This window comes from Pollachius pollachius, assembly GCF_949987615.1.
Source record: "Pollachius pollachius genome assembly, chromosome: 11".
In the NCBI taxonomy this organism is placed as follows: domain Eukaryota; kingdom Metazoa; phylum Chordata; class Actinopteri; order Gadiformes; family Gadidae; genus Pollachius; species Pollachius pollachius.
The window spans coordinates 22,560,578-22,585,096 of record NC_136944.1 but is presented as its reverse complement, the minus strand read 5'-3'; the positions used below and the strand labels follow the sequence as shown (position 1 = coordinate 22,585,096).

The window sequence follows — 24,519 nt, the reverse complement described above, 5'->3', positions numbered from 1 at the left end:
AGGAACGATACAAAACCGAAAAAATAAAATAAAGAAAATAACAACAAGACACAAAATTAAATGAGAGCAGCTTCTTTGTGGCTTCCTCTGCGTTTCCCTTCTTATTGGTCGATCCAATGTGCTCCTAATTCCCAGACTTGTTTTTGTGTTTCGATTGGCTGCTGATGGGGGGGAGGGCCGCACTACAGTGTAAACAAAAGAGAGAGAGTTTCTCTCTCTCTCTCTATCTCCCTCCCCCCCCAGGGCCAGAGCTCTGGCCCTGGGGGGGGAGGGAGAGAGAGAGAGAGAGAGAGAGAGAGGGGCCCGACCATAACAAACCACCATCACAGCTTTGAACACTGGGGGGGGGAGGGGGGGCGCTTTAAAAAGAAATGCCACAGGTCGAATGCCTCTCGAGGTTGGAGGGGGGGGGGCAGTGATATGGTGCATAGTATGGTCACAGAGGAATAGGTGAGGGTGCCCCCCCCAGCTTCCCCCCACACTCACTCTCCTCCCCTTCATCCACTGACTCTTCCTAGAGATGCTAAAAACGAACACGCAGAATGAGATTGCGGTGGGGGGTTGAGGGGCGGAGCTTGATGGGACACAGCACTCCCCCCCCCCCCCCAGAGAGTTAGTTTCCCAGGTAACGCAACAGCGCCTGGTGACAGCGGGGTGAAAGAGAGAAAAAACGAGAAATCTGGTATTTACATCTTCAACACATAAATTATATCCAACGTCCTGAACGCACACTAAGGCATGAAGATATCTCTGAACATAACTATCTCTGAAACTAACGAGCGCCCTGGGGTTAAACGACGGCACTGACTCCAGCGCGAGGCAGGCAGGCAGGCCAGGAGGCGCGGGAGAAGACGACGACGGCGAGAGGCGCCCGAGGAACGCGTCGGGGAACACACATCAGTTCATGAGACGACAACAGAACTACTGAAGTTGGCACAGAATACGGAGATATATAAAGTCGCGAGTTGAATAATGCCGATCAGGCTGATTGCTGATTTGCTTATTTATCGGCTACAAAAACACGAACAAAATGAATGGAGAAAAAAAGGGAGAATTGGGTCAACGGCTTAGAAGAGGGTCGAATCGGTTGGACAGGATGGTTTGTCTACCTGGGGATGACCTCTGACCTCAGAGGGGATGACCCCTGAGGGATATCTCCCCCCCTGACCCCCCCCAAAACAATGAACACATCCCCTTCTGGCCATCATGCAACCAGGGGTCAGAACCGAGAACCTCCTGAACGGGTGTGTGTGTCTGTGTGTGACACGCAACCCAACACAACAGGAGCAAATAAAAATACACACAGAAGATATAGCTTTCATTGCACAACATGAACAAAAACAACAACAACCACTTTCTCTGTTGCAAGTGAAACTCAAAGCATAGCAGAGAAAAAAGGGCGAACAAACATTGTATAATAAGGTCCATTCATAAAAAGGGGGGGGGGGGTATCAGAGTTCAGTACATGTTGGTGTGGTAGTATAAATGGGAGTGAATTAACCTGTCGGCCGTACGGACTAAAGCAGCTCACTAACCACCTCCCGGTTCAGTGCCGCTGGGGTGGTTCAAGTCTTTGCGTCCTCCCTCCCAGCATAGTGTGTGTGTCTATGTGTGTGTGTGTGTGTGTGTGTGTGTGTGTGTGTGTGTGTGTGTGTGTGTGTAAGTATATGTCTATGTGAGTGTGAGTGTGAGTGTGTGTGTGTGTGTGGAGGTGCAACCAAGTCCAAGTATGTCATTCCAGTGAGCTTGGAGAGGAAAAAAAAAAAAAAAGAGGGTAGGCCATTGGTGCATTGCTGAGAAGGTCCCGCCTACCCTGGGGGTGGGGGTGTGGCCCCGTGGGGCTGTCAGTCATCCAGGATGACCTTGACAAAAGAGGCCACGTCCGTGTCTTTGGAGTCGTGCACGGTGAAAAACGGATGTTGCTGAGACACACGACAAAACAGAGGAAGCAAATTGTTAAAAAAAATAACAATCCTTTATTGTGGTCGCGACTCGCAGCGATAGTTTAAACCAGCCAAGCCATAGTCGTCGTTATGTTGTTGAAAACGCTAGGCGAGCCTGCCCTCTAGTGGCCAAAATGAGGAAATGAAAATGCAGGCTGAGATTGACTTGTTACGAACACTTACTGGCTACTAGGCCAGTGGCCCCGAAATTTGGGGTCGGACCCCCACTCTGGGCCCCCCTATTTGCATAGGGGTCCCAGGGGACCGCAGACAACAGCTATGGATATTTAATGATGCATTTGAGCGAGCCATATCTTTTTCTGAAGGTCTCGTTGGAGGTCCTGTATATACGAACGGCCTCAGGATTCATAGCCACGGGCAAACCACTTAGTGTGGTAGAGTGATTCCGTGGAATGCACACCTTGTAACCCCTAATATAGATTACTAGATTACGGATTACTGCTGTCCATCATGTTAAGTATACTCCTGTACAATTAAAGGACTATATTGAGAAGTGGGTGGGGGGAGGGTACTCACCATTAATTCTGTGTAGGCTGGTCTCTCACCCGGTTTTTTTCTTAAGCTGCAATGTCAAAACATTGGAAATCAAAATCACATTCAAGCGAATGAACAAAGGAATGAATATAGCGAGGTGCTGAGGGCAGGTCCAGCTGATGACAGCGATGACCAGCAAAATAAAACAGGGGCCTAGAAATGCTGCCCTAGAACTGCAGCCTCAGGTACATGATATTACTGCGGTGCCTCCATTTGGTGAAAACAAGCCGTAGAGCGACCCCTGGGGACGCCGGCTGCAACTGCTTACGCACTTAATGTTAACTTTTGTACGTCCTGGCACTGAAAAAATTGTAATTAGCATTGTGTAGCGTCTTATCCTATCTATCGTTGTTGTATACGGGGAATGGGTTAACATGGCGGTTGTTAGTGCTTCGCATTTGGTTCTGTCCATGTTTCTCGGACAAATGTCCGGATTGCATTTACATTACATTTACATTTACATTTAGGGCATTTAGCAGACGCTTTTATCCAAAGCGACTTACAATAAGTGCATTTGTTACAATAAGTACATTTGTCATAAGAAGTGAAACAATATATCGCTGTCGGTACAGTAAAGACGTTCATAGAACCAAGTGCAAGTATTACAATCGCTAGGCTAACCCATTCCCCGTGTAAAGCAGCGATAGCAGCTACTGTAGATGCTACACAATTAAGTACCTTGAATAAGTGCAATGTACAAGTGCCAGGACGTACAACATTCAATGGCGGCTGTGCATTGGTTGCATTGGATTGACTGCAAATCGCTTCGGATAAAAGCGTTAAAACTGCTAAACACCCTGAATGTCGATGTCAATGTAAACTTGTGCGGTGGGGAGGGGAGGGAGGGTCTTTGGTCTGTAGGGGTGTGTGGTAGTGGGGAGGGAGGGGGGTCGGTCAGGCTCACCACTGGGAGCTGAAGTCTACGAACTCCGGGGAGAAGGTGTCTGCGGGCAGCGTGGGGGACGGCTCGTCCACCACCTGCTTCAGCTGCTGGAAGGGCGTGCCCCACGACTCGTAGGGGAACTTCAGGATGGCCAGCTCGATCTGGGGGGGGGGAGACCGCCGTCAGACCACAGCGAGGGACGACCACTAGGCGAACATGGGCTGCTACTAGTACTAGTACTACTGCTGCTGCTGCTAGTACTGCTGCTGCTGCTAGTACTGCTGCTGCTGCTAGTACTACTACTGCTAGTACTACTGCTGCTAGTACTACTGCTGCTGCTGCTACTAGTACTACTGCTGCTAGTACTACTGCTGCTGCTGCTGCTAGTACTACTGCTGCTGCTGCTACTAGTACTGCTGCTGCTGCTACTAGTACTACTGCTGCTGCTGCTACTAGTACTACTGCTGCTAGTACTACTGCTGCTGCTGCTACTAGTACTACTGCTGCTGCTGCTGCTAGTACTACTGCTGCTGCTAGTACTACTGCTACTGCTGCTACTACTACTGCTGCTGCTGCTAGTACTACTACTGCTGCTGCTACTAGTACTACTGCTGCTACTAGTACTACTGCTGCTAGTACTACTGCTGCTGCTGCTAGTACTGCTGCTGCTGCTAGTACTACTGCTGCTGCTGCTAGTACTACTGCTACTGCTGCTACTACTACTGCTGCTGCTAGTACTACTGCTGCTGCTGCTACTAGTACTACTGCTGCTAGTACTACTGCTACTGCTGCTACTACTACTGCTGCTGCTGCTACTAGTACTACTGCTGCTAGTACTACTGCTGCTGCTGCTACTAGTACTACTGCTGCTAGTACTACTGCTGCTGCTGCTGCTACTAGTACTACTGCTGCTAGTACTACTGCTGCTGCTGCTGCTAGTACTACTGCTGCTGCTAGTACTCCTGCTGCTGCTAGTACTACTACTACTGCTGCTGCTGCTGCTAGTACTACTACTGCTACTGCTGCTAGTACTACTGCTGCTACTAGTAATGCTGCTACCACTACTACTGCTTCTACGTCTGCTACTGTTGCTGCTGCTAGTACTTCTGATACAAGTATTAATGCGGCTACTAGTGCTAATGCTGCAACTAGTGCTAATTCTGCTACTGCTAAAGCTACTAGTTCTGCTAGCGCTACTAGTACTGCTACTGCTACTGCTACTGCTACTGCTACTGCTAGCACTACTGCTACTCGTGATGCTAGGGCTGCTGCTACTGCTAATGTTACTGCTACTGCACTACTATGATAGTCACAGAGAGCAGATAAAAGACTGAAGTGCTCCCAGCGATACCAGTGCAAAACTTATCCTGTAATACGATTAGTAGGACTCAGTAAGATAACGATGGGCTTGTATTTTGCTTTCGGCATTAGCACAACAAACGTGGTTCCACCTTCGATCAAAGATAGCAGAGCGAAGAGTATCACAAAGTTCCCGTGGGTTGTAACCATGGGGATGACACGTCCCCCGCGTTGTGGGTGGAGCTGGAGCAGGGGTTCACTGGCTCTTTGAGGGGTACGGTTTAAAAGGCTCACCATGGTGATGCCCAGGCTCCAGATGTCTGACTTCACGCTGTAACCCTTCTGGTTCAGGTCAGGGTTGATCCGCTCGGGCTGGAAAGAGAGCGGGGAACAGAATCATTAATCACCTCTTTTTTTTCCTTTTTCAAACTATGGCCAAGAATGTGTAGCTTGTGTATGTGTATTTATTAGTTAAAGCTGCACTATGTTAGCTTTCCCATTAGCAGCTGTTCGTTTTCACTCACTAATTTGAGCTAGAGTTAGAGCTGAATGACCCATAGATAGATGTGTTTTATTCCGCAGGAACAATCTAGTTTGTCTATCTGTTGACTGAATGAATAACGTCAGTTGAAAAAGTGGCATAGTGCAGCTTTCAGTTTATCTGATGTGTTTGTCAAACTACACAGATTCTGTAGTTTGTATATTCTCCAGAGAGTGATGGTAATCGGGACAGCTTAGCCTAGAACTTAGCTCGAACTTTATCCGGTTGCCAAGCGTTTCCTGGGTGTACTTACTGCCATGTAGGGCTTACAGCCGGCGTCCATCGTCTTGGCGACTGAATCCACCAGGTGGCCACTGATGCCAAAGTCGCACATCTTCACCTGGCCCTGGGTGTTGATGAGGACGTTGGACGGCTTCACGTCTGAAGACACATCAACCATCATCATCATCACATCAATCATATGTATCAGAATTGATTTAACACTGTGAAGAGTTTATTTCGGTGTAACAATGACAAAACAATTATTCATTTCCATAACCGAGAAAGTAGTTGGTTTTGTCTTTATCCGTGCAACCATACTTGATGACATATGATTCACATTACCTTTACCGCATTAACAAAAAACTGGTTTAAATAACATCACCCTTACCTCTGTGGATGACGGACAGGTTGTTGTGCAGGTGTTCCAACGCCTTAACGATCTGTAGAGGAAACACAGTCAACGTAAGGAACTGAGCAAAGCCCTCTGGGAAGCACGCCGTCGAACCGCCCATCAAACGACCTCGACGCCACACAAAGAGAGTCCTTAACAACGCCCATCAGCCCCGTTTCCACGACAACCTCCACAGGAAGACTCACCGCCACGGTGATCTTGCCCAGGATGTCCTCGGGGATGGTCATGCCCTTCTCGATCACCTTCTTGTAGAACTTGTCCAGAGACGTGTCCATGAGCTCCATGCAGATCCACACGTCCCCCTGGGAAACAGACCCAGCGCAGAAGGGCCGCGAGCGTTCACATTTACATTTAGCTTCCATCCAGAAATCGACCCACACTTCCACACGCCGACGGCGGAGTCGACCACGCAGGGCCGACAGCCAGCCCGTCGGGAGCAGTCAGGGTGAGGCGTCTCGCTCAGGGACGCCTCCACACTCGACGCTACGAGGGGCCGGGGATCGAGCTAGTAACCTTCCGGTTACAAGCCAACATGCTCTAACCCGCTACGCCAACCCCAATAAGCAGGGTTACAAAACAAAGCTTCTTCTGAAGGGAACAGAATCTACTTCATATGAGGGGTTGAATGGTATTCAACACCCTGACCATGGATGGATAAAAAACATGGCCATTTTACACACATTAACATATTCAGACAGATGGAACCTCAGATGATATGATGTTCCATTGAAGAGCTGACTGATTCATCCCTGTGATGATTTATATCACAGGGATGTATGTATAACAGTATGATATGATTCATATCACAGTGATGAATCAGTCTGAACTTCAATATTCACTCTCTTTGCATCCTCGTCTCTAAAGATCACTGAGAGACGATTCATTCCAGATCAGTCTTGTTTACACAAGTCCTTGATATAAGGAAGAGAAACCTGTTGAGAATCGATACCGGTGACCTAATGTGTTAAATATGTTAAATATTGTTCGATGTCCAACCTTAGAACCTGTCTAATCTGAAAGAAACCTGCCCTTTCTCAACAAGCTAATTTGTTAAGCAAGGGGACATCAGCAAACAAAAATCACAGCTGTGCGCTTCTATCCAAACCCTGAATAACAGCCAGTTGTGTTCAGCAACGAAACAAAACCATCGCACACCAAAACGCTAACTTCACAGACAAGCTACAATAAATAGCTGCATCGCCATGACGACGTCCACAGCGGGACCGGCGGTGAGTTTGCCCGCGGCCGGTCGCTGAACCCAGGTGTTGCTAAGGAACCCAGCATTCCTCCGTCGGGGGTGGGCTGTAAAACGCTTCACAGGTCCCCAGCACAACAGACAACGCACCGCGTCATGTGATCGGGACGTCTCGCAGCACAGAGGCCAGCTGAACCCAGCGTCTGGGAGGGGGTTTAAGGAACGGGGGGACGTGAGCTAGAGTCGTTCCGATACTGGTATCGGAAATCCTTCCGATACGGCCTAAAATGCAGCATTGGGTATCGGCCAGTACTCAAGTCTATGCGCCGATCTGATACCACAACACGACACTGAACACATAACGTACACATAATGTACACATGGTGTTACGGTGCGTTTGTTAACGGTCGGAGATGGAAAGTCGGAATGGGAAACGTGTCGTCTCCTATCCAAGTCGTTAGAGATACGAAGTCGGAAGGACGTGGATGCTCAAGCAAATGCATTATTAAAGATAAGAAATGTAAATGATTTACTTCCGAAAATGAATTGTCGTCCGTGGGTGAACGGACTGTACATTGCCGTCATCGTAAGAGAACCCTTAAACAAGAACATGTGCTGCAAGCAGTTACAAGTGGTATCCGTTTGTACTCGGTATCGGCCGAAACTCGAGGTTAGGAAATCGGAATCAGGGAGGAAGCAATGGAATCGGGTCGCCTCTAGCGTTCACCTCCCCAGGGCCACCCACCTCTCTGAAGAGGGCCCCGTAGAAGGTGACGGTGAAGAAGCAGTCCACGGTCCTCATGGAGATGTCCAGGTCCATCAGCAGTCTCTTCTGCTCCAGGGTGTTGACCGTCGCTCGGATCCTCTGGGGGGGGGGGGGGAGGGGGGGGACATTTAGAATTATTGTTGTACTTATATGGGCATGCTTGTCCTCTCATCTCCATGTATATTGCAGGTCTGTCTTTCCATGTGTGTTTTCCTTCGGTCAGTCTGTCTGAGTATGTACCTGTCTGTCGTTCTGTCTGGCTGGCTGTCTGAGTATGTATGTACCTGTCTGTCTGTCTGTCTGAGTATGTACCTGTCTGTCTGTCTGGCTGTCTGAGTATGCGTCTGTCTGAGTATGTACCTGTCGGTCTGTCTGGCTGGCTGGCTGTCTGAGTACGTACCTGTCTGTCTGTCTGTCTGTCTGAGTGTGTACCCGTCTGTCTGTGCCTATTCTACCCCCAGAGAACCTCTCCCCCATACTGAACCCTCCCAGGGAACATAACCTCCAGTACCTCTGAAACACTCAGAGGACCCCCTCAGGCCAAACGCGCTCCGCGCCGCACACGACGGGTCAGAGGAGCCGCGGCGTGGCCGTGACCCACGGAGCGGTTTCAGACGCCTCCAGCGTCCCGGGGGGGCCAGGTAACCCGAGCAGCAGAGGGACCCACCTTCACAGCCATGATCACGCCGCTGGGGACGTGCCTCATCTTGTCCACCACGCCGTACGCCCCCCGCCCCAGCTCCTCGATCTGCTCCAGGTCGTCCGCCTTCACCACAAAGTTCTGGAGGACGGGGGGGACGGAGGGGACGGATCAATAAGGGAGGAGGTGTGTAGTGGGTTGTAGAAGGAGACAGGTATGGAGCAGGGGGGGACGTGTGGGTGTGTGTGTATGTGTGTGTGTATGTATATGTGTGTATATGTGTGTGTGTGTGTGTGTGTGTGTGTGTGTGTGTGTGTGTGTGTGTGTGTGTGTGTGTGTGTGTGTGTGTGTGTGTGTGTGTGTGTGTGTGTGTGTGTGTGTGTGTTTACCTTGTCTCCGATGGTGACGCAGGCCTTGGAGTCCAGGTCACGAGGGGGTCTGGGGGTGGGGGGGGGGGGGGTGGGAGACAGTTTGTATTCAAACAGAGACAGAGCGAGCCAAACAGGATGTTGTTGCCAACAGAGCACAGTGTCCACAGTGCACCTCTTGTGCAGCAGGTATGCAACAACATGTTCGCACCTAGCTGACTTATTAGAAACACAAAGCGATGCCAGGCATACTTCCTGTGTGTATATGGGCGGGGGGGGGGGGGGGGGGGGGGGGGGGTGACTTACGCAGCAACGGCCGGTGCGGTCGGGACAAAGACCTCAGTGGGGAGCCTCAGCCGTGGGTTCTTCTTCCCTGGGGGGAGAGAGCGCCGGTCAGAAACCAAACATAGAATTCACACTCCTTTGCTTTAAAAGGGGGCGGCATGTGGCTCAGGAGGTAGAGTGTGTTGACTGGTAACCGGGAGGTTGCTAGTTCGATCCCCGGCGCCTCCTAGCTAGAGTGTCGAGGTGTCCCTGAGCGAGGCGCCTCACCCTGACTGCTCCCGACGAGCTGGCTGTCGCCCTGCGGGGCTGACTCCGCCGTCGGTGTGTGAATGTGTGCATGAATGGGTGAATGTCAGGCAGTATTGTAAAGCTTTGAGTGGCCACTGGTTAGAAAAGCGCTGGATAAATGCGGGTACCGTTTAAAAACCCCAACGGCCGCTTAACCAACGCCGCGGCCGACCTTAAAACGAACCGTGAGTGAGCGGGTTTTAACACCTGACTCCGGTGCCAAGGAGGGCCCGGACGCGGCCGCCTGCAGCTGCGTTTGATTGACGCTGAACACTTCTGCTGATCTGTAATCCGACGGGAGAAGAGCGGAGCACGAGCCATCAGCGGCCGCCAAGCAGTGGGCCAAAGGTGGCTGACTAATCGTGACTCAGACGCTGCGAGGAGGAAGTGGGTTAGGAGGGGAGGCCGGCGTCTTCCTGCCCGTCCAGGCTGGTTCCCTTCCTGCACGCCTCGGTTAATCAATGCCAAAGAGCCCCCCCCCCCCCCCCCCCCCGTACCACCACCAGCCGTTGCTACGTTCACTTCACATCCTTTTTTTTCGCAATACCTGGCAGCGGGACAAGGAGAAGTTATGTTCCCTGCAGTCAGCGGTGACAGCACCCCCATTCAGGGACTCTTTGCGGTAGCGAGGCCAGGGACTTTCCCGTAGAACGGCAGGAACGTCCGGCCAGAGTCATATGGACACTCGCCTGATAAGACCCGGGGAAATATGTGAAAATGCTATTTATTTGTTTAAGAACTCCGGCGTTTCTGTCCCTGTGACGTCTTCGGCTGGAGATAAACTCTCCCCCTGACCTGGGCTGTGCACGGTTAGGGCAGGCTGTGTCGCTTTGTCCTGTTGGGCTGTTTTGGAAGGCTACCTCAAGGCAAACAGACATTCAAGAAAGTTGCACACAGAACAGTTTGTGTTTTTTAACTTGTTGCAATCTTGCCAATCTCGTAAACATCATAAATGCTGGGCAAGAATGTTTAGTGCAAGCTTGGTCCAATGCAATTTGCATAAAGGGTCATTTTGTGCAGAAAAATGCAGAAAAAGCCATGCAGAAAAAGCCATGCACACTCTCTGCATTTCCTCAATTCACCAGGTATTACCAATACTGCACGTCCTCAAACAGGTCTGCCTGGAATCCCCGTGAGGAGACAGTGAGATTAAAGCAGGCCAAATGTGCTTTCCATTTAGAGAGAGAGAGAGAGAGAGAGATATCATTAGTGTGCTCTAAACATACAAGCCGAGACTGAAAAAAGAATAGAAGTGTGCGTTTCCTCCGTGCAAGCTAAATTAAGAGCAAATCTCCTACTGTGACATAACAACTGAAACAGCCTTTTGTTCTTGCAGGGGAGGGGCCGGGTTTGGAGAGGCGACCTGCAGCCTGGCAGGCAGTCCCCTGCACTCACGCTATGGAATATAGGACATGAAGAAGGCTGCATGCCTGAGCGCATAGCAGTCAGGTTAGCTCATGCAGACTGTGGATCCATTTTTAGAATGCTAAGAAACCCTCTCGCGTCCCTCAAAACAACGCAGCCCTCTGCTTCTGATGCACAGCTTATCGTTGTGCATGCAGAGACTCTTTAGCATGAATCATGTAGCCTACACACGTCATGACTAATAGCACATGTCCATCACGGTGTAACCCGAGCCTGGTGATAGCATATGCTGCCTTTGATTGCCGACAGGCAGCCAACAAAACCAAACATGATCCGTTTCCAGGATGAGGTTAGCAACCAAATATTTGCATTTCTGAAAAGGAGCAAATGTTGTGCATTTTTCACGGAATCATCGACTCGAAACAAACGACAGATTCCCTGCAGACCCACGGATGGACAGACGTTTGTCTGCAGAACCAACCGTCACAAACCAAACACAACCACATGTTGACCATCACTTATGGATCTGCATGTGTGAGGGTCTGTGTGCGTGAGTGAGGGTCTTTGTGCATGCATGTGCATCTGCGCGTGTGTGCGTCTGTCTGTCTGTCTGTCAGTCTGAGCGTGTACGTGCGTCGACCACCGCCAGGCCTGTGGTCTGTGCAGGATGATTCATCATCAGTCATTCAAGACTGGACAGATCCTCAAACCCCGGCAGCTGTCATTACCCCGGTGCAATTATTACATCAGGTTCCTTGGCCTGACCGCTGGCTTTCCTCGTTCTGGACGTGATCGGACCCATCCCCCCCTTACCCCCTCACACTTATGTTTACTGTGGTTGGCACCGGCCCTCATAAGTCCTCATATAAATAATGACATTGAAACTAACTGTGGGTGAACTGAAAGTGAATCTGGTACACAGGGGAGCTATGTAGGGAGTTGGGAGTGTGAATCTGGTACACAGGGGAGCTATGTAGGGAGATGGGAGCGTGAATCAGGATATTATTCAAGCTGTAGGACAATTGAAGAGGAGAAATTCTGGACTTTCCATTCTATCAAAGCGTCAATAGCTGAGTAAGACGTCACCGACAACAAGCCAGATTTGCTCCATATATGGACTACGATGAGTCATGCACAGATTATCTCACATAACACCCAATCTGAGCGGGGGATACTTGGGTCTCTCCAAACATGCGTAAGCACTACTAGGAACGGCATTTCAATGCACTTGAGCCTGCCCAAGCCTTTAAGCGATCCCTAACTATTTAAAAAAAATCTTCCGGAAACCTTTGGGTGGTGTTAAGGGAACCAAAAAGCCCGCACAGACCTCGTGGAGAGAGAGCTATGCAAGATTGCTTTCAGCTAGTGAACTGTCAACAAAGAACTTCACTCCACTGGTGAACGCCGCTGCGAGTCACAACATGCCAGGGTAGGTCGAGGGCCACTCCGCACAGCCCTCTGAAACAATGTGTACTCCCACCATGGTAACGCTAGTATGATTGTGTAACAGCACGCGGTGAACTTGAAATGTAAATTGACATCATCACCGTGTCTCTCTCGCGCAGGAAAAGTAGCTTGATTTTCCACGATGGGTTTGTTTCCCCCCCCCCCCCCCCCAATGCGGTTGTTGTTCCAGAAAAAGAACGTCAGCATGAACCCGGGGTCAGAAAATACTCCTCACCATCGTCATGATATTAGTTGTAGTTAGGATATATATTTATATATGAACGTCGTGCAGGTTAGAAGTATCACGTTCGGCTTGAATGCAAAACCAAACCACCCACACGACATGTCACTGCAGGAGAACAACAACCTGGCTGCTGCTGCTGCTGCTGGTTTCGACCCACAGCAGCGGGTTTGTCACCAGTGCAGGCTGGGAGACCACTAGTCCGCCACTCACACACTGCTGGTTGTGAAATAGTTTTTAGAAAACGCACACGCAAACACGCACACGCACACACACGACATCCAAACACTGGTGTAAGGTCACCCCCGCTCGATAAACGGAGGCTGTTGTTAAAAGAGTCCAGCAGAAGTTTCTTGAGGCACCGAGTCTTTCCTCCCCCCCACCCCCCTCCCACCGCCGAATTTGCGTAATGATATAAGCAGGAAAGACGCTCGGCTGGCGTTTTCTACCCACCATGCAGCTCCTCATCTGCTAACTTAATGCACCCCCCCCCCCCCCCCCCCCGGTTCCATCCCGGAACCGGGAAGCCAGACACGTTATGGAACAAGCTCAGGTCAATCCTTACCTCCTTTGGAGACAGACATTTCCCCTCCGCTTTGATGAGGGGGGAAGGGAAGCACAAAGACTTTTGCCTTTTTCACTCCCTCCCTCCCGACATCTACCCTCCAACCGCTCAGGATCTGCGGCGGCTTGTCGTGCAAAAAACCAGCAGCGATGTTCGGATCGCGCGTCCTTTTTCGTGCAGCCCGTCCGTGCGTTACGCACCGAGTCTGCGCGTTACCGACCGATCGCGCGAAGTCTGCACGGGTTCCGACCGCAAAGAGACGTCCGAAAGATCCCCACGGAGGAACCCAAACTGCACTTTAGGGTGGCCAAAGTCTGACAGCTGAGGGAGCCAAAGACGCGTGTGCGTAATGACGTGTTTCCGGCCCGGGGTTTGTGGACAGTGTAGTTTTGTGTCGGAGAAAATGTTAAATAAAGGATTTACGTTTTTAGAGTTTTAGATTTTAGATACTCTACGTTTTTGTAGAGTATCTAAAAAATATATTATATATGTAATTTAATATAATATATAGAATATTTGATATGATATATTATAATAATATATGTTGTTATTATATATTATATTATTATTATATATTATATTATTATTATTATTATTATTATTATTATTATTATTATTATATAGCCTATATATACATTATAATGATATATATTTTATATTATTTTTATATTATGTGTTATATTATATATATATTATATACATTATATAATATCTAAAAGTTATTACATGTAGGTTGAATACTTATTTTAACATTTATTCGCTTAATTGTTGACATGTAAGTAGACAATTCAAGATAGCCAAGATGTTTTCAATTCTTTTTATTTTGGTGGAAAATTACATTCAAACAAATTGTCACTGAAAACGTCGTATTATATGGAAAATAAAAGGAATATTATTTTACTAGTAGGTCTATGTGCGATCTCAACAATGATGTGTGCCCTTAAAGTAACTAAATAGCACACTATATTTTATAAAATGACAAGGAGATTATTATTTGGCTCCTTGAATAGCATCCATATGCAAGCCATTACATATAGCCTATGTGCCTACATGTAATAGCATGTATTCTAAAGAAACAGAATTAGTGTCTAAATATGATTGTAGGCCTATTAATCTAATAATATGTTGTAAAGAAATACAGTGTAATCTAAGAATTAATTTCCATTCTCTGTGGTGGTAACATGAAATTAAAGCAAAGCAACTCATTTCATATCCAAAATGTAAGCAGAAAACATGTTTTTTTTTTATTTGGGAAGTCAGATGGGAAAGTCAAAGGGTTAAGAAATAGGATCGTACTTTCTGACTACGAATCTCACTCCAAAACCCCAATCATCCCCTGATCGACTTCGTGACGTTGTCACTGAACCGTCGATCGAATCACAGTCGAAAACCACACCGCGTCACTCTCACTCTAAACGGCTGGAAGACCAAACAGCTCACCGGTTTCAAACAAAAAGAGCCGTTCAAAAAGACATGTCAAAAACAAGCGTTGTGATATGAGCGCCGTTGTTACGGTAAGTGACTGCTTGTGTGCGGAGCCTCCGTTCACTTCTTGGCCACAATCAGCGTGTGGTACACCGGCTTCACCACCACGTGCAGGTAGAGGGCGCTGTCGATCAAGTACTCCGACACCCGGCGCTGCAGGTCCGCCTCGGCCAGGAAGTCCCCGGCCTCCTCCGTGCTCTGGTGGAAGTTATAGACGTGGCGCACCACCACCTTCCCCTGCTGCCGCGCCATCACCATCACCGTCTTCTGGAAGCTCACGCCCGCAAAGTCCGGGCTGGAGGTGGCGGGCGTGACGATGATGCGCGGCCGGCCGCCGTCGGTCAGCGAGGGCGCCATGGCGCCCGGCTCGGCGTACGACGCCCGGGCGCCCAGCGGGAACCAGCGGGGCGAGAACAGGGCGTTCCAGGTCACCTTCTTGCTGGCGTCGTGGCCGCTGGGTCCCAGCTGCGTCTGGAAGCTGAAGCTGCGGTCGTCGCGCGTGGGGCTGCTGATGACCCAGGGTGCGCCCCAGGCCGGCGACAGGTAGTTGCGCGGGGTGAAGATGCTGCAGTTCACCTCGAAGTACTTGGCGAGCTGGACGGGCGAGGCGGCGTGGAACTGGAAGGCGAGGTAGAGCAGGTCCCGCACGGCGCCGTAGTGTTTCTGCATCAGCGGCGAGCTCTTCTGCAGGCGGAAGAGCTTCTGCGGCGGGATCATCCCGTAGCGGATGGCCTCCAGGGCGCGCTCCGCCGTGGGGCTGCCTGGACGGTTGCGGGCCGCCCAGGTCTCCAGGCCGTCGTAGAGCTCCAGCTCGCTCTGCACCACCAGGTCGGAGCGGCGCAGGAGGGACAGCAGCAGGTCGGCGCTGACGGAGGTCCACTCGGCGCTCTGCAGCACAGAGGACAGGTTCCAGGAGAGGTAGCGCAGGCAGCTGTCCTGCAGCGGGGCGTCGCCGATGCGCTGGGCGTACTGGTACCAGCCCACCACGTGGCCGGACGGAGACTCGCTGGAGAGGTGCTGGCTCATGAACTGAGTGAGGCCTAGTTGCAGACCCTCCACACGGTACTTGGTGGCCAGCTGGTGAAGAGGGATGGCCTGGTCCAGGCGGACGGAGATGTCCCCGCAGTACAGATACCTGCGGACCACAGGGAACAACTCAATGGATGGTCGGTCAGCGTCTGAGGAAACTGGATTAAGAGTACTAATCTGGATGAGGAAGGTTTTGCGTGTCAGTTTTGAACTCGAATCGCACTGAACCCTCAAAGATAATATGGAAAGTAGTTCTATTAAAATTAAAATTATTTGTTTAGAATTTTGAGTTCGGTACTTTGGCTGGTGTGATCAAAACCTCAGCATTCGGCAAGGTTTGGCTTCTGAAAAGGTCAGATCAGGTCGGCTGTCAGCTCCTCCGTCCGTCTCCCCCCCCCCCTCCCCCCTCCCTCCCCCATCCTCTTCCTCCCCTCACCTGAGGAACTTGTCGAAGACGGCGGCGCACTCGGCGGTCTCGCTGAGCACCAGGGCGCTGCCGTTGCGTGTGAGCAGCAGGTCCCGGAAGACGTCGCTCTGCAGGCTCAGCACCAGCGAGTGGGCCGGCAGCACCTTCACCTCCTCCGTGTTCAGGGTCTGCACCCGCAGGGACACGTCGCTGGCGTTGCCCAGGGCCATCAGGTTCTCCATGCGCTGCACCAGAGCCATGGAGTGGTTCAGCACTGTGGCCCCAGCCTCCGGCGGGGCCTCCATCTTTAGGGCCGCTGCGTAGGAGGACATGAGGACAGGTCACGAGACAGGTGGATGGGGGATGGAGACCTGGGTGTAGGTGGGGAGGGTGGCCACTTTCATCAGGCTTTAAAGAGGGAGAGTTGAGCTTTGCAGACTTCCAGGAGTTCCCTATCTACCCTGCTAGTAAATGGAATAGTTGATGGACTAGATCTCTACAGCACTTTTCTTACCAGTGGCTGCTAAAAGTACTTTACAATATTGCCCAGTATTCACCCATTCATGCACAGATTCACACACTGATGGCGGTGTCAATCACGCAAGGCGACAGCCAGCTCATCTGGAGCAGTTAGGGTGAGGTCACAGGGGCCACACACTCACCTACCCACGACCCGGGGCCACATAGAAACCAACGATACAGAAACACACTCATGTTCATGGCGGCCGACTGAAAGAACGTGAGATGTCTAGTCTTTGAGGGTGCACCAGCGTTTCAGATGGCTGCTTTGTGGAGCATTTCTCCTCTCAGGGTTGAGGCAAGCGGCACCCTGAATAATTCCACATGAAGCCTGCGGAGCCTCAGCAATCAGCCGCCTCATTGGTCTGCTGCTGAAGCTTTAATGAGGCTGAACTCAGTGAGGTCCCAGCGGTGCATCCTCATCCATCATGTGCCTCCACTTCAGAGGAGCTGGTTTGATGTGAGCCGGTGTCCCCAAGCAAGATAGAATAAGGCTTCTCAGAACCATCGATTGGTTACAGTTGAACCAATTTCCTCTCGAAATCTCTCGTTGTCAGATTTGCACTTTGCCTTTCTGGCTTTCTGTACAAAATAAAGTGATCACTTAATCATTCTCTCTCAGAAAGGAGTCATAAAGTGAATGCATTAAGAATGAAAGGTTTAAGCATGAGAGGGATCGATGCTCAAAATCAGCTGATCTTAAAACGGAAAGAAAATAAGAATTTTGCACACACTATCAAACAATGCAGCAATCGTATATTTTCTTAAATGAAAAGTACAACAATGATATCCTTAGATCAGACAGGAATGAACTCTGGAGACGGCGGATCCAGTATTACGGCAACGTCTTTCCCCGGAATCAAACAGACGGAGCGAGAGACTGGGACTGAAGATGAATGAAGAAGATCTGCCAGACCCCCAGGGGTGGGATGAGAGACACACTGCTGTGATGACGGTCAGACGCACCGGGAACACAGAACAGATTCAACTACCGCTCTGCCAATGGGGACACTGGGTGGGAACGGAAAAGGGTCCAGATGTGCTTACCTCCTCCGACGGAGACCGGGGAGGAGTGGAAGGAGAGAACCAGGACCCCCAGCACATAACCCAACAGGAGGTGCCCTCTTTCGCACGACAGAGCCATCTCTTCTGATCCGATTCCCGCTTCTCTTCTTCCGTGGTGGCTTCGGTCGGCAGGGGTGCGGTGGATTGGGGAGGAGCGGTGTAGGTTGGTGTGATGTAGGGTGGTGTAGGGTGCCTCGCCCTGTGTGTTGTGGGTCTCCCTGTGCCCACTTTTTATGTAGGATGCTGGCCCCCATCTCTGATTGGTAGAATCTGGCGGGGGTGTGGCCACGGCTTCAGCTTTGATTTGGGATTCCTCCTTTTTTTTCCGAAGCGGCATTGACCACGAGCCAGACAGACACCGGGCTTAAATGTTTGGTGGAGCTTAAAAATAGGGTCAGTTAGTTACTATTACAAATCAATCGCTGTTTGTGTTGAGCTTTTAACAGCGCTGTTAATAGAGCAGAACCTAAATAGATCTATAGTTGGATAAGCCTTTCCATATACTGTCGGCTCAATTTGTTTTTGAGGATTTTCCGAATCGCACCTTCGTTTTAAATAAATGTTTTTGCACAAGACAACGGTTGTTGTGATGGAGTTGCGCTAAGCCTCTTAGTTCTGGTTGTTGTTTTTGATGCAAATATCTAAATGTAATCTGGATTAATATAGTCTATAGTGAGGTAAACATCCACTCAAACAACACACTGACCTTATTATTGACTATATGCAAAGCAACTGTGCACATATATATATATATATATATATATATATATATATATATATATATATATATATATATATATATATGTACAGTGTATATATATATTATAGATAATTTATATTTTTATTGTTTAAATATACATTTGTATATATATATTTGTAGTGTATGTAAAATATACATATACAAAGATTACGTTTTTACGTCATTTGTGTCTGTTTTAATGTTGAAGAGATGAATAAACAATAAATCAAAATCACACATCGAGGTAAGTCATTTGCTTTATCTTATGGACACAATATCAAAATGAAATATTAGTTTTAAATTGATTTTACAAGATGTCTGGGCAGTTATGATTTGATGACGAATGCACTCTTTAGTTCACAGGGGAATGGACGTTTGGAACAGGAGGAACAAGTGAGGCTCATTTGCAGGACAAACTGTCTCCCGTGAGAGTTTCTCACCACAGCTGAGAATAATGGGTCATATCCCCGGAAGAGCCCAGCTGAGATCCTCTAATGAAACCACTTTCATTAGGGGATGGACAACACGTTTAAAACTCCCCATCCCACAGATGTAACATAATGAAGCTTGTGTAACGATAGTTATGTAAATCTGTGCAAAAAACAGGGAATTTATTTCAATCCGACACACGGGCTAAACGCAGAGTGTGTAGGCCTACCATAGTGTAAAGAAATGGAAGCTAAACTAAAGTACGACACGTCGATAGGACTGAATGAGGCGAGAAGCCCTAACAGATGTGAGTGCACTTCCAATCCATATCCTAATCTGGTTTCTTCCTGACCTTCCCCTTCGTACCATTGTTCTCTCCGCTGCTAACGGGGCTCAGGATCGCTGGCGGGGCCGCGGTCTGGACGGAACGGATCGACACGAGGCTAAATTCATGAAAGCCCCCAAACGGATACTTTCCGTTGGTGGATCGATGGTCCAACCTTGCCGCGCAAACCCTGCAGCTCAGCACTGAACTAAATGCCCGCCCAGCCATCACTGAGGTGTCCTGGCTGCCCTTGATTGATACTGATACCCCCAGGCATGTAAAGAATAACTGGGTATTTTTTTAATACACTAGACCAGTTGTTCTCAAATAGTGGTACGCGAACGCCCACCCCCAAAAGAAAATACTATTATTATATTAGATATTAGATATTATATTAGATATTTAGCCAATTAAAATTGAACATTGGCTTCAACTTTTTTTTTCTTCAAAAACCATTAAGCCACAACATTGTCTCTGAATTAAAAGGTGAGATACGGATGACCCCACTGTCTGAAAGTTTCTAATCGATTCCTCCAATTGCCACCAGATGGCGCTCGACCAAAAGACTAACATAAAAAGTACAAGCACCGTCTATTCGGATGAAATAGCACTTTAATTTAACACAAGCCCATATTATTTAACTTATGTTTATACTTTTCTGAATTTGTTTTTTAAATATAATTCGTTTGTAAATTAATTAACCCCAGCGTGTCAAAGAAAACATCAACTGAGAGTTTTGTGTGTGCACATAACTTGAATTAGAAGTGACTTTTTTTTGTTGCGACACAACAATAATAGCGCCATTGTGTGTAACCTGATTACGAGATAACGAGGACTGCACTGAGCTGAGTGATTGCCGTAACATGCAAAGCTGAGCAGGCAGCAGCGTCCAGCGGGAAGCAGCAGGTAAACAGCCTGGTTTTAGACCTCCTACGCGGAGCTCACTTCTGATGGACGTGGATATAACTACCATAGGGTAACTTTGATCCTTTTTAATTTCTTAACAGAAATTAGAAATATAGAGCATAACCAACAGTTCAGTAAGTTGTGTGTGAGGCTGGTGCCGATTGGACAACCACCTACCATCTAGTCTCAGAGGCGATTCTGTCATTCAACATGAATTCGATTTAGATGTTTGACATCAGGAGGTCTTCTGCGGTCTTTTCTCTCCGTCTGTGGACCACCTGTGGCGACCTGTGGCTCCTCATCTATAGGTACAAAGGGCATCCTCCATCCTTCGTACAGTCTGGGTCTGACACCGGCAATTTAAAGCAGCCTCCTTCATGTTATTGTGTTAATTGTGTTGGAGCGATGTCAGTGTTTTCTTCTTGTTTCCTGATGATTGTGAAATTCTTAGGTCGAATCGGTGTTGGGCTACTTTTAGTCACATGACATGGAAAGATTTAATTTTGCAGACTAATCGTCGACCTCGGTTTATTCCCTGCATTGATGGAAGTAATCGAAAGTACTTTCCTTGTTCTGAACTGGTTGGCAATAGAGCAGACTAATGTGTTTAAAATACACTGTGAACCTTTTCACAGCAAAACGACAGTACGGTACAGTTTATTTGCAGTAATCTACTGTATCACGTAAATACACTAGATGCCTGTCAGAATCTCGCTGTAAATTTACATCAAAGGGTTACAGTGTAGGTAATACACCATAACAAATAAAAATGTCGCTACCCCCGCTAAAGTTTCGTTTGGACACTGCTATACAGTCTTGTCTTGTATACCCCCGTTATTTCGTTATTCCCCCCCCCCCCCCCCACTGTGTATCAGGCCTAACCGTGTGTTCCTGTTGACTCTAACCCCCTCCTCTGATGTGCAGCCATGTCCTCCGGCGTGCCCAGAGGCTGCGGCGCCGCCGTCAAACCGCTCTACTTCAACCTGTGTGACCTGGACGCCGCCTGGGGCGTGGCGGTGGAGGCGGTGGCCGCCGCCGGCGCGCTGACCTCCTTCGTCCTGCTCGTCTTCCTCGTGGGCATCCGGCCCCTCGTGAGCGACCGGCAGCGGCGCCGCACGCTGCCCCTGCTGGCCACCTTCACCGTGTGCACCCTGGGGCTCTTCGGCCTGGCGCTGGCCTTCGTCGCGGGCCGGGACTTCACCACCTGCGCCGCGCGGCGGTTCGTCTTCGGCGTGCTGTTCGCCGGGTGCCTGGCCTGCCTGGTGACGCAGGGCCTGTGGCTGGCGCTGCTGGGCAGGGGGTCCGCGGGGGACCCGGGCCCCCGGGGCTGGCTGCTCTACCTGGGAGGCCTGGCCCTCTGGCTGGTGGAGGTGATGGTGAACACCGAGTGGCTGATCCTCACCGTACTGCGCTCCCCCCTCTCGCCCCCCGCCGTCACCCCCGACCTGTCCTGCAGCATCGCCAACCAGGACTTTGTGATGGCGCTGATCTACGTGATGGCGCTGCTGCTGGCCGCCGTGGCGACGGCCGTGGCGGCGCTGGTGCGGAAGGACGGGCGGTGGCGTCGGGACGGGGCCCTGCTCCTGTCGACGGGGCTCCTCACCGCGGCCCTCTGGGCGGCCTGGATCGGGATGTACGTCTACGGGAACCGGGCGCTGGGCCGGGGCGACTGGGACGACCCCACCATGGCCGTCGCCCTGGTGGCCAACGGCTGGGCGTTCCTGCTGCTCTACGTGGTGCCGGAGACCTGGCTGCTGGGCCCGAGGCAGGGGGGCAGCGAGGAGGAGGGCTCGGACGCGGAGCACGCCGTGTACCCGGCCCGCAGCGCTCTGGACTACGGACCCGAAAGGACCCCCGCCGTCCACAACCTGTACCTGGACAACGCCGCCTTCTCCATGGAGGAGCCCAAAGGGGACGGTGAGGCAAAACAATACGCCCTGGCTCTTAAAAATAGTACTCAGCATTGTGTGGCGTCTTATCCTAGCTGTCTCTATTGTGTACAGGGAATGGGTTAACCTAGTGATGGTTAGTGGTTAGTACTTCCATCCTTACTGTACCGACAGCGATATATTGTTGTTTCTCTTTCTTCTGACAAATGGACTTATTGTACATCGCTTTGTATACAAGCGTCTGCTCAGTTCTCTAAATGTAAATGTCAATGTCATAGTTAGCATTTTGTTCATAAACAGCATTTCCAACCACAGCTAAAAGCCTAAATGTAAATGTAATTGTTCTTTTCCGAACCCCATTCTGTGGTTCAGCTCCAGAGCCACTCCCAGAGGAGCCTGTGACCCCGGAGTGTCCCAGACCGGGGCCCCTGCGCCGTGGGGTGTACCAGCCCACGGAGATGGCCCTGATCCACAAGGGCCTGACCTATGTGAGTGCTCTGATGTTCACTCTACGGTCCAACCCTCAGCGTGTTTCAGCCTCACGCTTGGAAAAGGAAGCATAGTAATAACAGAACGAATCCAAGTACTGTTCTGATTCAGATTGTAATGTGTGTGTGTGTGTGTGTGTGTGCGTGTGTTTACGTGTGTGTGTGTGTGTGTCTGTGTGTTTACATTTGTACGTGTGTGTGTGTGTGTGTGTGTTTGTGTGTGTGTCTGTGTGTGTGTGTGTGTTTGTGTTTGTTTATGTGTGTCTGTGTGTGTGTGTCTGTGTGTGTTTACATTTGTACGTGTGTGTGTGTGTGTGTGTGTGTGTGTCTGTGTGTGTGTGTGTGTTTGTTTATGTGTGTCTGTGTGTGTGTGTGTGTGTTTGTTTATGTGTGTCTGTGTGTGTTTACATTTGTACGTGTGTGTTTGTGTGTGTGTGTGTGTGTCTGTGTGTGTGTGTGTTTATGTGTGTCTGTGTGTGTGTTTGTTTGTGTGTCTGTGCTTGTGTGTGTGTGTGTGTTTATGTGTGTCTGTGTGTGTGTGTGTGTGTGTGTGTGTGTGTGTGTGTGTTATTCCCCAAAGACCGACTTTCACAAGAACGCCGCAACGAAGGCCTCCGTCCCCGCTATGAACAAGGAGACCCCCAGTCCGAGCTTAGCTTGGCCCCTCCCTCCTCCTTCTGTGCTGCGGCATGCTGACACCGTGAGTACCCCCCCCCCCCCCCTATCGACCGTATGCACCTGATTCGCTGGTGGCAATCAGTAGAGATTATTGGTAATCTGTCTTCTGTTTGTCCCCCTTCTACAGGGTTTGAACAGGAAGCCGTTGTGGTGATTTCTCTCTTACTGTGCAGAGATCCCTTTCTACCTGGTAGATGCAACAAACCTCTCCTATTTATTTGTTGCGTTGATGTTGTTGATGTTGTAAGTGTCTTGAGGGCTGAAAGGGGGAGGGGGGGGGGAGGGGGGGGCTGGACTGAAGGGGTCCCCCTAACTGAAGGGATGGGGGGGACTGCAGCCCCACCTCAGACCCACACCATTCTGTACGTCTCCACAGCATGGAGGACACACATGAATGAATGTGTGTATGTGTGTGTTTATGTGTGTGTGTGTGTGTGTGTTTGTGTTCGTATTTGTGTATGTGTGTGCGTGTGTGTGTGTTCGTATTTGTGCGTGTGTGTGTGTGTGTCTGTGTGTGTGTTTGGGGGGGTGTGCGTCTGTTGAGGAATCCAAGAGTTTTCGTCGTGTTAGGATTAGGCGTCAGTGCCGTGAGAATGCTAAATAGAAAATGCGACAAGGAACCGAAGCAAAGCGGATATATAATTTGTACAGTCTGTTAATCTGCCTGCCTGGGTAATACTGGTGGGAACGTGTTTTTAAAATGCTAGTCGCTACAGGAGACTGAGAGATTGACTCAGAGAGTGCTCGGACCTCTAAGAAAGTCCAAACCAGTCTGTAATTTCACTTTTTTGTATGGTTTTAATTAACAGAAATACTTGCCATGAAGTCTGTGTATTCCCAGTGTATTTTCCATACACTGGCTATCTTTGAACTATTGTATTTTATTTTTGTTCTGCTGGCTTTTTAAGTGTGTAAATGCGAGGAGTTGTCTGATAAAAAAGATTCAAAATGACGTTCTCTGTCACACTTTGTCCTCAGATGTTTGGTGCATTACATTCAAACAAGATGTTATGTGACGACTGGACCTCGTGATCTGGTCGGTCGGATCAACCTGAAGGGGATAAGCATTAAAGATGCATAGGACATCAACCAGGCTGGAATGAACCAGGAGATCAAGTCCTATGAGGTTCAAAGTGAAAGACTTCCAGCGCATATCTCAGACATGTTCTGCATGCACTTTGATATCGTAGTCCGATTGATCCGTATCTCAGTGGAATAGACTGACACTGGGAGTGCGATGGTTTAGAGGGGCCCTACTTTTTCATGGTCAAACATCATGGATGACCTCTTCAATGCTTGAACGATAGAAGCCTGGATTTCAATCCCACATCAATTCAATTATCGTCATTCAAAACGCGACTGGCACAATTCATAGATATGATTGAAAGATATTCACTTCAATCCTATAGAGTGGCACTATTTTCCGCTGCTTTGATATGAACTGATAGCCAAACACTAGTCGCCCATTGTGAGGCTGAGTGTACCTTCATGGTGACGTCACGCCTTTAGTAGGGCATGCAAATGAATGGTTCCATCCCAAAAGAAAT

General features: G+C 49.5%; 3 protein-coding genes across 3 annotated transcripts; 1 reads left to right on the top strand and 2 right to left on the bottom strand.

Moving 5' to 3' along the window:
• Window positions 1-296: 296 nt before the first annotated feature.
• On the bottom strand, window positions 297-13,033 carry LOC307082177 (dual specificity mitogen-activated protein kinase kinase 6-like; the record flags this gene model as incomplete). Its single annotated transcript, XM_079745659.1, has 12 exons — window positions 297-1,922; window positions 2,481-2,526; window positions 3,403-3,542; window positions 4,975-5,052; window positions 5,475-5,602; window positions 5,832-5,883; window positions 6,041-6,157; window positions 7,796-7,915; window positions 8,484-8,597; window positions 8,846-8,894; window positions 9,131-9,197; window positions 13,015-13,033. 12 exons carry the CDS (start codon window positions 13,031-13,033, stop codon window positions 1,845-1,847), a joined length of 1,008 nt encoding a protein of 335 aa, XP_079601785.1. The 3' UTR covers window positions 297-1,844.
• A 1,526-nt stretch (window positions 13,034-14,559) lies between these two features.
• On the bottom strand, window positions 14,560-17,597 carry btbd17b (BTB (POZ) domain containing 17b; the record flags this gene model as incomplete). Its single annotated transcript, XM_079745702.1, has 3 exons — window positions 14,560-15,634; window positions 15,965-16,250; window positions 17,501-17,597. The coding sequence occupies 3 exons, from the start codon at window positions 17,595-17,597 to the stop codon at window positions 14,560-14,562; spliced, it is 1,458 nt and encodes a 485-aa protein (XP_079601828.1).
• A 2,375-nt stretch (window positions 17,598-19,972) lies between these two features.
• LOC307082388 (G-protein coupled receptor family C group 5 member C-like) lies at window positions 19,973-23,232 on the top strand. The gene is made up of 5 exons (XM_079745940.1): window positions 19,973-20,225; window positions 20,842-21,834; window positions 22,179-22,294; window positions 22,875-22,994; window positions 23,100-23,232. The coding sequence occupies exons 2-5, from the start codon at window positions 20,844-20,846 to the stop codon at window positions 23,124-23,126; spliced, it is 1,254 nt and encodes a 417-aa protein (XP_079602066.1). The 5' UTR covers window positions 19,973-20,225; window positions 20,842-20,843; the 3' UTR covers window positions 23,127-23,232.
• Window positions 23,233-24,519: the final 1,287 nt, after the last annotated feature.